General features: G+C 37.6%; 1 protein-coding gene across 1 annotated transcript; it reads left to right on the plus strand.

Moving 5' to 3' along the window:
• Positions 1-517: 517 nt before the first annotated feature.
• On the plus strand, positions 518-13480 carry tia1l (cytotoxic granule-associated RNA binding protein 1, like). The gene is made up of 11 exons (XM_073861128.1): positions 518-740; positions 1467-1563; positions 1896-1994; positions 7354-7408; positions 7527-7614; positions 7696-7767; positions 7898-8010; positions 11190-11285; positions 11422-11506; positions 11589-11724; positions 11825-13480. Exons 1-11 carry the CDS (start codon positions 706-708, stop codon positions 11975-11977), a joined length of 1029 nt encoding a protein of 342 aa, XP_073717229.1. The 5' UTR covers positions 518-705; the 3' UTR covers positions 11978-13480.
• The last annotated feature ends 836 nt before the right edge of the window (positions 13481-14316 follow it).

Here is a 14316-nt window from a genome sequence, read left to right on the forward strand (position 1 = left end):
TAGACAAATAAGGTAAGACATCTCAAAAACCTTTTGCCTTCCTCCACTGCACTTCTTTCAATGACCTCTTGACCCATGAAAAACTTCAAAGAGCTGATGCATTGTTTCAAAATAAAAGTGCTTTGGGTAGGGTAACACCAATGACATAAATTTGCGGGACAAATATTTATTTGATATTATTCATATTAAAAGTGTATTTTTACCATTTCAGTGTTGTGGTAAATTCATACAGGGTTAAAGGTAAATGTAAATTAGATTTGTTTTATAAAAACATGGTTTTAAATAATAAGTACACAGTTCAACTTCCATGTATGATCAACTCTCTCATCATTTTAAGGACAGTCTATATTTATTAAATATATATCATTATGGGATTATTGGGTCAAATTTGTGGGTGCTTAAATCGCAGTGCTAAAGGGCTACAGTACAGAAAGCATTTTTAAGCACCAAAAAACGTTCAACTAACAACAGAAGTGTTTATAATCTGACCCGAAAGAGGGCAGTCGCTTGTCTTTGTCTGAGCGGATCAGCAGCTGAAGAAGAACGCTTGCAACGCCATGCGATGACGTTTCATGAGTAACGTCAGAGGAAGTTATTCCAGTAAATTCGCGTTAACTAACAAGTTAAAATCTTACAGGCTTTATCAGTTCGAGCCTTAAAACAGACACATTTTTTTTATCGAAGTTTTGACATTATCTCACCAGCATGATGATGATGGACGAGGACCAGCCCAAGACATTGTAAGTGCAGCTGTAGTTTAGTCGGCCGCTTACCGAAACCAAACTCGTGTTTAAACACGCTTATTAAAGCGGCGCTGAGATCGCGTGCCCCACACTTCACATAATAAGATCAAGACCATAAGCCTGTTTATTATTGCTATTGTGAATTGAATATTGTGTGAAAGCTAAATGGACTTTCATCCTTACAGTCCTTGTAGCACAAGCCGGCTATACAAACGCCAAATGTCCGGACAAACATATGAGGCGAGCCCAGCAGACATAACACTGAAGAATGGCGCGTTTTTTTCTGAGCCTGATATAAATCTATCGAGATTAACCCGCGTCGATAGCTTATCTGTGTCTATTTGTAGTAATAACAGCGTGTAAGAGGCTCTAGTTTCTTAGCCATTTCCGTTTGTAACATTGGGTTGCCGTTACCCAAGAGGGCTAATGACTAGAAGGAAAGGCTAAATGTTTTTAAATTCTCAATGGGGCCTTTATTAAATTACCAACGGGGCCTTTATTAGTCTTTACTCTGGTTTTAGAGGTTAAATCAGAAAGATGTGTTCGCAGTGTGTGGTTATGCTCACAGATGAGCTGTTGGATCACGTTAGCTACTCGCTACCGTGCGCTGAAAACGTGGCAGAAACGAAACCCCGCGGAATGCGCTGTTGGCTTGAGAGATTGAGGGAAAACCCGACGCAATGCCAGTCGTTCACAGTTTCCCGTGTTCTTCCTTGATTTTAGGTATGTCGGGAACCTCTCCAGGGACGTAACGGAGGCCCTCATCCTGCAAGTGTTCTCCCAGATCGGTCCTTGCAAAAGCTGTAAAATGATCATTGATGTGAGTTTTGAAACTAATGAACACTTAACACACTTTTCATGTAGTGAAGGGAATTGCCATATTATCTTCCCATATTATCTTACATTTACGCATCAGGCAGATGCTTTAATCCAAAAAAGTTTAATCAATAGTTTTTATTTTATTAGTATCTGTGTTCTCTTGGATCTGGGATTGACTTTTGCACTGCAAACAAATTGCTCAACCAATTAAATACACTTTAAATGGCATTCATTTGGTACAAGTGCATACTTGTAGTGCATTTAAGCTATACATTTTTTTTTTATCAGTATGTCTTCCCTAAAATCGAACCCATGTCCCCTTGTGTTTTTCAGACGGCTGGCAATGACCCATACTGCTTTGTGGAGTTCTATGAGAACAGACACGCTGCTGCAGCTCTGGCTGCTATGAATGGCAGGAAGATTTTAGGAAAGGTAAGATGTACCTACACGCATGCTAAAAGCACATTTACACCTGGTATTAAGATGCGTTTTGGTCTATCAAATCACAAGTGGAAGAGCTCAAAACGTCTCACACCCAGTTTACACCTGTGTTTAGCATCGACAACTTCTGATTCGATCAACCAAAAAACATCCTAATACCAGGTGTAAACGGGGCTTAAAGGGATAGTTCAGTAAAAAATGAAATTTGCTTCATGATTTACTCAACCTCGAGACATCTGAGATAAATTGTGTACATCTGAAAGAGAAAGCAATACTGTTTACTGGCCCACACGGCTCTCATGGTGGCCCCGTGCCACCGGGCTGTCCTTTATGTTGAGCCCTGTTTATTATGGCAGAAAACCCAAAATAGTGCATCCATCCTTCACAGAAGTTATTCACACGGCTTTATAAACTATAATAACTACTTCCAGTAGTGACTAATGCGTATTTACCAGAGAGTAGCGTAGCCTATGATAAGTAAGAATGGACTCTCGCGAGAACCATGCGTCTTGGGTGGTTTTAGCTACAGATTGTGATAGCTTAGGGATGGGCGATATGGCCTAAAATCCATATTGCGTTATACATTGCAGCCTCTTGCGATAGCGATATGTATTGCGATATAATCATTTTAATAGACTCATTTCAGAACAGGTTATATAGACCCTTAGAAAAGCCATTCGTTATGGCCAGATTAGTCTTGTTACCTCTCTTAGCTGGAACTTTTGCCTGACACACTCTACAGCAAGGGTGTCCAGACTTTTTTGTGTGGTGATCTACTTTTAAAATGATAAAGCGACAAGATCTATCTGCTAAAAAACACAGTTAATTATTTTTATAACACTAAACACTTTAAATGCTTGTGAGGACTATACTGCATATATATACTGCATGTTTCACAATTACTAGACCATAATGCCAATTTCGCGCGTGGAGCAGCAGTTAACTTAAGTGCGATCTACCAGCATTGCCGTATTGGACACCCCTGCTCTACAGAGTATATTTTCCTGCTGGTTGTTGGACGGCTTAAATCCAAATAATAGATGTTGCATCAGTCTTTTTCACAAGTTCCTCTGTTTCGCTGACGCTTTCATCCATGTTGAGTCGGCTGCAGCTCGTGGCTCTAAAGTTCGCGGGTAGATTGCGTCATCAACACGCATTATCACGAGAGTGCAATAGATTTAAAATCTCTATCGTATGTCAATTTTGTATCGTTTATATTGCATATCTTTTATATTGCCCATCCCTATGATAACTTAATATTTTCTTGTCTTATATTGATATCTTCTTCCTTTTTAAAATCCTTGATTAAGACATCTTATTAGTGACTGGTGTTTTGTTTTGGTGTCGTCTCTGTGCCTCCCTCCACATTTGTCACTTTGCATCGTACGCTATGTCCTATGCTAACTGTAGCTTAAAACTCAAATTGTGTTAATCTAAAAGATAATGGACATATGTATCTCGGATGGTTGGGTTGAGGGTGAGTAATTCATGAGGTATTTTTTTATTATTTACCGGAATATCACTTTAAAGGAGTGGTCTACTGATTTTCAATGTTGAAGTATGTTATTGTCTTGACTAGGAATTGTTGGTACATCCCTCTGTCGTCTGTGTGCGTGCACGTAAGCGCTGGAGCGCGCTGCGACGCTTCGATAGCATTTAGCTTAGCCCCATTCATTCAATGGTATCAAACAGAGATAAAGTTAGAAGTGACCAAACACATCAACATTTTTCCTATTTAAGACGAGTAGTTATACGAGCAAGTTTGGTGGTACAAAATAAAACGTAGCGCTTTTCTGGGCGGATTTGGGAGAGGAACTATATTTTATGGCGTAATAGCACTTCGACTCGCCTGAAAAGTCCGCTTCTCTTCTCACTCTCATAATGGGAGCGAGAGGGTGTTACTGCGCCGAGTCGAAGTACTCCCAAAATTGCTATTACGCCATAAAATATAGTTCCTCTTTTAAATCCGCTTAGAAAAGTGCTACGTTTTATTTTGTACCACCAAACTTGCTCGTATAACTACTCGTCTTAAATAGGAATAACGTTGATGTGTTTGGTCACTTCTAATTTTATCTCTTAATGGTAGCATTGAATGAATGGGGCTAAGCTAAATGCTATCGAAGCATCGCAGCGCGCTCCAGCGCTTACGTGCACGCACACAGATGATAGAGGGATGTATCAACAGTTCTTAGTTAAGGTAATAACATATTTTAATATTGAAAATGAGTAGACTATTCCTTTAAGAGTTGAGTGGGTATGGTTTGAAGACTATAGGCCCTAAACATGCACATCTATTAAGGATTAGTCCATTTTCTTTAAAAAATCCAGATAATTTGCTTACCACCATGTGGTCTAGGATGTTGATGTCTTTCTTTGTTCAAGAAGAACTTAAGTTTTTTGATGAAAACATTCCAGGATTATTCTTATTTTGGTGGACCCCAACACTTAGCAGTTTTTATGCAGTTTAGGTTTGCCATTTCAAAGGACTCTAAATGATCCCAGGCGAGGCGTAGGGGTCTTGTCTAGCGAAATTATTGTCCTTTTTTTTGCAAGAAAAATAAAAAATATGCACTTTTAAACCACAACATCTCGTCTTCCTCTGGTTGTGTGACGCGCCAGTGTGACCTCACGTAATATTTCAAGAGGTCACGGATGACGTATGCGAAACCGTTCTGACGTTGTTGTATGTGGAATGATACTAATTAATGTCTTTGTGTCAGTTTATTGTTTGAAATGGTCCGCAAATGTGCGTTTCATATATGTAACACGTGACCTTTCTACGTCATTACGTGAGGTCGCCCTGGCATATCACACAGCTGGCAGAAGAAGAGAAGTACATATTTCTTTTTTTTTTCCCAAAAATGACAATCGTTTCGCTAGATAAGACCCTTATGCCTCGTTTGGGATCATCATCAAAACTGCAATTTTAAACTGCTTTAAAACTGTTAAGTATTGGGGTCCATTAAAATGAGAAAAATCCTGAAATGTGCTCCTCAAAAAACATAATTTCTTCTGGACTGAACAAAGAAAGACATCAACATTTTGGATGGCATGGTGGTGAGTAAATTATTTTTAAGAAAATGGACTAATCCTTTAAGATGTGACACTGAATAGGTTTTGGAATGGTAGTGTTGTTGTGCTTACAGGTAAGTTGCTCTTTAGCTGTACTTTTTTTTAAAGACATTCATCTCCTCAACCATTTGAAAAACCGTTTATTTATGGCATTAAATATTTTTGATCTTTTGGATCTTGCTATACAACTTGATGGTGGTAAACGCCAGAGTTTAATCCTAATCCCAAAACGGCTGCCTGTAATTGTAGTAATCCTGTACAGTAGTGTTTTGTTAATAAAGGTTTCTGTTTAATGTAGGTGAATTCCTCATTGTTTTGTTGTTGTGTTTCTCATTAAGAATAATAATGAACCCACCATTCAAGCAGCACTTGAAATGGAGAAAAGTCCCAAAATTGTCCTGATGCTTCGTCCAAAACGCGCTCCTAAAGCTTGGTACAGGTGTGCTTCCATTCGGACAACATGTCACAAGTACAAGCGCGCACCAGCTCACTTTAAGCACTTTATTTATTTAAGTGCATTGCTGCTTATTTCAAAGTGAAAGTTAAAGGCTCACGGCTGCACATGGATTTATAAGCGGTTCAACTCAAGTACCTCATAAAAAACTGCAGCTAACGCAAAAATGAAAGTAAAATGCGCATGGGCATTTATCTATTTACCCGCACCCAGTGATACCGGTATCACCAGCTTTGTCACGCGTCGATTAAATGGTGGATAAGTTTCATCACTGTTACAGCCCTATTGTACACCTTGATTAGCTGGTTAAGGTGTGTTTGATGATTGTCCCTGGAGGCACACCAACACTACACATTTTTCAACTCTTCCTATTTAAACACACTTGAATCCACTCATTAGCTCAGTAGAGATTTCAAGTTGGGAAATGATGGGGTCAGATGTGGGAGACATTCAAAACGTGCACAGTTTGTGTGCCTCCAGGGACAGGGTTGGAAAGGTGACATGAGGTCTTTTACAACAAACTGAATCAATGCTGACTTTTTATTCACTTTTGTGCAAAGGAATGCACTGTACACAAAGGGGGCTGCATGCTGAAAAAATTGAGAACCACTGAATTACGGTATATAATTAATATCTTGTCATTTTCTACAAAGTTAAATAAATGTTTATATGCAAGTCAAAGCCTCGTGTGATAAAAATTGTATAATGAAAAAGATGGGGTTTCCCTCCCTGTTTTAAAGTTTACAGCTGCACAACATGTGAGCTGGTTGGAAATCTTACATCTGAACTCTGTGAACATTTTTGTTGCAAAGTTGAGTCATATAAGACCGTACCAATATAAACAATATTGTCTAATCCTTTATCCCACTGGTAAAAAACACAGCTATAGACGGTTTTAGCAGTAACAACATAAACAAACGGCTTTCGTGGAACACACGCAACTTCCGGTAAACTTTGCTAAGAATCGATAACAACCCAAGTCCAACAAAAAGTAGTTTATTTCTGATAACAAGCTAAATAAACAACAAGTAGATTACCTTAGTTCATATTCATAGCTAAAGTGTTTAAAAACGACACTGAGCTAACGTTGCAGTGTAAAATGTGCACTATAATACACATAATATAATGTACAATGTTAATTGGCTGCCAAACCTCCCTTCACATAGTGGTGATTCATGATCGCCGTCTCCCCTCGTCTTTAGGAAACCAAAACATTGTTGAGGTATTTGTTCCAGAGTATATTTTAGCCACTAGTCAGACCATTAAACAAACAGAGACCGGAAGTAAAGTTTCGACCACTACCATACATGTGCGTCTGATGAAACTGTCTATTACCAAAACTCTATGTACCCCCCAGACCTAGTCACAAAGCATGTTAAAATGTGTTTGTGTAAAGGTAGATCTTTCTTATTGCCAGTCCTTCATCACGTACCTCTTTTCAATATCTAGCCTTGCTTTATCTTTGCCTAATGATTTGCCTGGCCAGGCCTTCAAGTTTAGAAAAGCCTTGCCGAAAACATATTTAGTGCAAATATTTTATCCTCAACAGGTATTGAAGGAGCATTTGTGGAGTAATACAAGTTGATATTGTCACTCTGTTGTAAGTCTTTTGCTATTTAGACTTTTTTTACTATGTAGAAAATAATTCCAGAATCTCATTTGTTTTCATATTCCCCTTTATCTCTTTGAACTGAAGGGTCACCATATTTGTTGTCAGATTATTGCTTCAGTGTTGGAGACTCATCATGTAATGCGGCTCAGGTCACTCTTTTGTATGATTATTTTTCTCACTCTGCCATGTCTCTGTATTGCTGTTTCTTACAGGACATGAAAGTTAACTGGGCTTCGACGCCAAGCAGTCAGAAGAAAGACACAAGCAGTAAGTGTCGTAAGAGGATGCAAACTAAAGTGTGTGCACTGGGTTTAACATGAACATTAACATTATTTCTGTGTGGTTTGGGATGCCTTTAATGTTTCCTCTTAAATTATTATTGTAGATCACTTCCACGTCTTTGTTGGTGACTTGAGTCCAGAAATCTCGACGGATGATGTCAGAGCGGCCTTTGCTCCATTTGGAAAGATATCGTAAGTGGCTTAATGTGCATTTTGAGTAGTATTAAAAACTCACTGCTGCTGTATTTTTATGGTATAATGTGTTTTGTACAGTGATGCTCGTGTGGTGAAGGATCTGGCCACCGGAAAATCTAAAGGATACGGCTTTATCTCCTTCATTAATAAATGGGTAAGATTTTGCATGTTGATTGTTTAAAAATGTATTTGGATACACAACGACATAAGCTGTGTAGCATAATAATCTGAATGTGCTTTGTTGTTATTAGTCACAGTGTAATGTGTTTTGTTGCCGCTGATGGGATGCTGAGGGTGCCATTCAGCAAATGGCTGGCCAGTGGCTGGGAGGCAGACAGATCAGAACAAACTGGGCCACAAGAAAGCCATCCGCTCCCAAACCAACCAATGAAGGTAAGTCAGTTTAACTGTGACTAGTGTTGTGTTTCTTTTATTAAGTAGGACAGCCTAAATGTTCTTCGGAAAATATTTGAAGAGTTTGTTTCCAAAACGCAATCAATCCATTTTGATTAATTTCGGTAAAAACGTGTTTTCTATAGAAAGTGACAAAATGAAAAACACTCTTTTCTGTTAAAAACGTTCACATAGCATCTTTAGGTTACAAAAACATAAAAAATTCAAATCCATAATTTCATTTTCAAAGATTTATTATAAAAACTGATTATTTTTTCCCCAAAATGCAATAAATCATGACAATTTTTTTCCCAAAATGTTGAATCTATTGAATCAATATATAAATGTGCATTCATCTTTGCCATGTTATATTCATTTAGTTGACTAGTGGTATACACTGATTAAAAAAACATTAATGGCATTAATCAAAACACTTACTTTGCATATTAATAACACTGTCATTGCTGCGGTTATATTTGGGGCATTGTCCCAATTTTTCTGTCTCCCCTCCCGAGTGCCTTTCGCGTAAATTATTCAATTTTGATGGCTTACATTTCTTCCCCGTCACAGAAAACCACCACAGGTTTATCAGTGCCATCAAAAGTCATATTTTTTTTTGTTTGTTTGTTGATCACGAAGTACAAGATGAGGAGAACTAGGCAGTGTTTCCCACAGGATTTTGAGATACTTGTGGCGGCGATGACGTCACACGCTAATTAGCATATACGTGACGTCATCACGTGTTTGCGTTTGACCGAGTGTTGGCACCTGAAATACGTTTCACTTCTACTCTTTGATCTTTCACGTTATATTGCATTTTAACACAACTGATTGCTATTTTTTTTTACATATCAGTTCTGTTGTCAGACATAAAATAAGTAGACTATTGCCCTATTCGGATGGGATTAGTTTTACTGTTGTAGATGGCGTAATGTAATTTTACCACAGGACGTCTGTAATATTGATGGTCAATTCGGACGGGATTAGAAATCTCAGTAAAACATTCAGAAGTGGGAGGGGTAACTCGATTGCCCAGCAGGTCACCTCTCTCGTCGTCATGTGCACGTTACCTTGCTTCCTAATATCAACATGACACAGACGAGAAAAACTCGAAACACTGTTTAATTTCAGTTTGGGGAGAATGTCAGTTTCAGGAACAGTTCTGTGGCTCTGAGAAGTGAATTTGACTTTTTAAAGTTTGTGTCGTGTTATTCAGGAACTGACTTGCCACTGACTTGTTTTTTCGCCTAGAACGCAAGTAAATGCTTAAGCGTGCCGCTTTTATATTTGAAAGAAACCCGCAAAATAACAGGAAATTACGAAATGTGTGTGTATATTTACAGCTGGTCTATAAATCACCATACATTTGAAGTCTTACTGCTGTTGCTCTTCTCATCAATGTCTTGTTATGAGCCCTTTTTCATTTTAATGTGAGTTTTATTGTCGCGTATAGTGCAGACAATTGGGTGCAAATTCAGAAATATGAGAGAATACGCGGGTGATTCTCACGAAAACTTGGTTTTAAAAATGTCAAGCATGAAAATGTAAAAATTGCTTAAATTTACTTTTTTTTCCCCACCAAACATTGAAAAACAAAGTCTGGAGTAAATGGGAACATTAATTAAAAAACTTTTACTTATCATTTAACACTTTTTCTAACATAATTTAAAAAATTAGTCCTAAAAAATCTCATTACCGCAACAGTCAGAAAACATCAACACTGACATATTTTCAAAATGACATGACAAACCTGAAAGAACATAATTTGGAGATTCTGCACATGCATTTAAAATCAAAGTATTATGCTTCTATTAATTAAATTAACATTTAATAAGCATCTGTTGCGGCAATGATAATCAAAATGTCGTGTAAGCATTCTGACAAGACAATATTTCAAATTAACTCTAAAAAATGAACTTACCTGGTAGCCATCTTGAAGTAACTGGTCCATGTGCTTGGTCACTCAAAATCAAACTTTATTAAAATTCTGTATGTGTGCTTAAACTGTTCTCAAAAAGTGTTGCGGAGGATGAGAACATCAGGCATGGACACATAATTTTCCTAATTTTTCTTCATTATTATTATACATGAATATTCAGTAAATATTTTTTCTGTCATCTAAAGTAGTCTAGCAAAACATCCATTTTTTTTTTCTTAATATTTTTGTGTTAATTTGATTAAATTACAAAATAACGCATGTTCAAACACAGCCGGACACATTGCGGTAATGAGAATTTCAGCAGAAAATTAGATAAAATTTACAATTATAAATTCTTATGTTGAAATCACACATTGTGCAAGGTAGAACACAGTATTGTGTTAATTCTGATGCTTTTTAATGTTACTATATTACACATTTTAAAGCTAAAATCATTAGTGCCGTGGTGTTTCAATGGTTTCGTGAGAATCACCCACACAGTAACTGTTACACAAAGTTACTACAAATCACGTGCGCATTCATACCGCGTCATAGAGAGGGAGAGAACGGGGGTGTGTGTGGGAAACACTAATGCTAACCTTTCGTCAAGTCATGATGAACTCGGCCGTCTTCTCTGTCAGTAAATCTGTGACTGTTGACGTTTACGCGAAAAGGAAAGTATACAGAGGAACGGATATTGAAATAACCGCCACCTTTTCACTGTTATGTGAGAGAGAGGGGCGCGCGCTGCATGCAACATTAGAGAAAGGGAGGGGGCGCGCTGGGTGCTTGCAACAATGAATTAAGACGTTTTTAAACCGTAAACTATAAATGTAAATGGGGATCTTGAAAAATCTATTTGTGGCGGCCAGTGTTGATTCCGTGGCGGTGCGCCACAAGTAAATCAATGTATGGGAAACACTGCTAGGATTCCGTGTATCAACGTGCCGCCATTGTTGTTTACAATGCGTGGAATGGTGCGCTATGATTTGTTGAGCGGATTTATTGCATTCTGCAGAAAAGGAGGAGTGGCGTTTATCGCGTTTTGGAACCAAACTCTTAATTTATTCATGTATTGCTTTGAAATTGCTTGTTTTTCCTTGTATCAGAGAAACAAACATTTTAAACAAACAGACTATGTAGAAAAATCCAAGCGGACATGTTTTCTGTGCCATCTATTGCTTATAAGGACAAAAAGCATGTTGTGATTATATTGCCAAGTCATAATTTCTACAAAAATTGTTACTTTGCTTTTGTACAGGTAGCAGCAAACACCTGTCCTATGAGGAGGTTCTGAACCAGTCGAGTCCTAGTAACTGCACTGTGTATTGTGGTGGGATTGCTTCTGGTCTTTCAGGTTTGTACAAATGTCCCATTTCATCCACAGTGACAAGAAATGCAATCTGAAAAGTCAATATTGTAATAACATTAGTAATGATGAATCTTATATGCAAGGTGTGACATTTTAAATGTGTTTTTCTTCTATGCTGTAGATCAGCTGATGAGACAGACTTTCTCCCCATTCGGGCAGATAATGGAGATCAGGGTTTTCCCAGAGAAAGGCTACTCATTTGTGAGGTGTGCTATTTTATTTGTCTGCACCCAGAACCATTCATCTATGTTTGGCCTTATTAAAAAAATGTCATGTTGCTTTTTCCAGGTTTGACACTCACGAGGGTGCTGCCCATGCCATCGTGTCTGTAAATGGCACCTGCATCGAGGGTCACATTGTGAAATGCTACTGGGGGAAAGAAACGGCTGACATGAGATCAATGCAACAGATGCAGATGGCCCAGGTACCCGTTTATTTAGGCACTGCTTATGTATCTCCTATGCCCTTTTGCATTTAACATGATGCCTCTAAACATACTAATTGTTTGTTTCTACCATCCACAGCAGAGTAAACCTACATATGCACCCCAGGCTTACGGACAGTGGGGCCAGTCATACGGCAACGGTCAGCAGATGGGTCAATATGTGCCCAACGGGTGGCAGATGCCCACTTATGGTGTCTACGGGCAGGCCTGGAATCAGCAGGGATATAAATAAGTACAAATGTGGCTGATTAATCCTTCAGTCCAATCATTAAACCCCGTTTCAGTGTGGCATCTGCCCAGTGGGACTCACTATTATAAACCAGTTTCAGGGGTTGTTGAAAGGGCTGCATTCAGCCCACTGTACATTATACTCAGACCATTAATCTGAAAGAAATCCTCTCGTCTTTTTTTTTGTTTGTTATTTTTAGGCCCCAGGACATTTCTTGCTGTTTTCTTTTATAAAGTACTGCATTTAGGGGACTTTAATTGTCTAGTTCTGAAACCGATTAAATGTATTTTTCGATGTGTTCAGCAGTCTCAGTTTAGCCGACACCTCAAAGTGTGTAGAAAGTAACATGCTGCACTCTTTGTATGGCGTTTTCTTCTGAAGCTGTTTTCTATTATTTTTCTTCTGTCAGTACGGCTATGCTTTACGTTTATTTTTACAAGAAAGGTTTCAGGAATTGAGACTTCGTGTTAATCGAATATAAAAGATATTTTATCTCATAACACCTAGTGATAAAAGGTATTCTTCATATATAGATAAGATTCTCCTGTGGCCTTGAAATATACCTGAGGTTTCAGGAACGTCTTTGTTCTTTTTGGACACGATTAATAAAGCTTTTAGCTAATTGTATTAACGCAAAGGTGCAGGAGAAACATACTTCCTTTTTGTTCAATTTAAATGTTCGCGTATTCATTTTGTAACATGGAATACTTGTTTATCTAAATTTTTAAGACTTCATTTCATGTTTTTACAAAATCATGTTTGCTCGAATCCGTTTAGGGTGTGCCTGCACAGACGGCCATGGGAGTGCTGTAGCATCTCTGTAAAGATTTTTGTAATTCTGTGTAAAATGAGGTTGTGAATTATTTCTTTAAATCTTGTAAATTCAGGGTTTGTTGAACATCTGTTGTGTAATGATGCATGGACATTCTGAGCTCTGTTCTTGTTACAATCTCTTGTAAACATAAAATGTAAGATTGTCATTAGTTACTGAGATGCGATTTTAATGTACCCCCATACTGCTTTCAATACACAAGAGTCACTGTTGATTTGACAAGCCAAAGACAAAAATGAAGCGAGATCTTGCATGCTTGCACCTTTCTGTATTGAGATGGTGATTGTAATGTCAATGTTTAGATTCATACTAGAAGTAATATGAAAAGGTGAAGTAATGTAAGATACTCCTGGATTACAGCCACATGCTCTCGATTTGCTCACATGCCCAAACTACTTCCCTGGATGTTTTTGTTCTCCACTTTCTTTTATTGTACACTTAAATCGAAAGTCATAAGCAACCATCTTTTTCATATCGTGTAAATTTATCAAAATAATTATTTAATGTCTTTGCTTCTGTTCTTTAGCTGGGATTTTCTTTATTTTTTAATTTGTAAAAAGTTGGAGAGATGTTTTTTTGACACCCCTGATTATATGCTTCCATCTAATGTTGTTTCACTTACTCTATTCCATGTGTAAAAACACTTAACCTATAAAAATGATTTGTTGTCTTGAGTGTTCGATAACATTTGTTTTGTAGTGTAGGTCTTTTACATTATGATTTAGGTTGTGATGAGACCTGTAGTTGCTAACATCTTAAATTATTTTACTAATACTGCTTGAATTGGTTATAAAATGGTAGGATGAAAAGTTTTAGCAAAATTTCTAAATTAAAGGGGCAACACATATTACCCATCTGTACACACATCAGGAAAAAGGATTTATTGTACGTGTGCGGGTTCTAACATATAATAATGTTGATTTGAGTTGTGTGTTGTAAGTTCACCAGCAATACTGGGCACTCAATCTATAATGTATTCAAAACTGTAGCTGTCAGGCAGTAATTTGTCTCTATTCTCTACGAGGGTGCAATTCAAGGGAAACTCGTAAATGTATTAATATTTGTAAATGAGCCACACAATTTTATATCAGAGTAATAAGGTCTATAGGGAGGGATAACATTTTAACGGCTTATTTAAAAAACGGATTGACAAAAAAAGACTGAAGAATCGACTTCGCCTTGAATGTTTTGGTTTACCATTTGACCCTAATAAATATCACATAACATAGATTTGTGCTTTCTGTCCCATTGCATATTCACAATATAGGAATATTTTGTGTATTACAATAAAAAAAAACTTTGTTCTTTTCTGTTATGTGGAAAAACAACTAAGTACACAATGTCCAAGCAGTTTGTTTGAAGATTGAGGGGGTGAAATGCACGTTTTTTTTTCATTAATCATTGTACAAATATTGTCTCAGTTCTTCTGGAATCACTCTATGTTGTAAGGATATATACAATCTAGAAATTCTAAAACTTCTAAGGGCGGTTTCCCGGACCAGGATTAGCT

This window comes from Misgurnus anguillicaudatus, chromosome 22 (assembly GCF_027580225.2).
Source record: "Misgurnus anguillicaudatus chromosome 22, ASM2758022v2, whole genome shotgun sequence".
Lineage (NCBI taxonomy): Eukaryota > Metazoa > Chordata > Actinopteri > Cypriniformes > Cobitidae > Misgurnus > Misgurnus anguillicaudatus.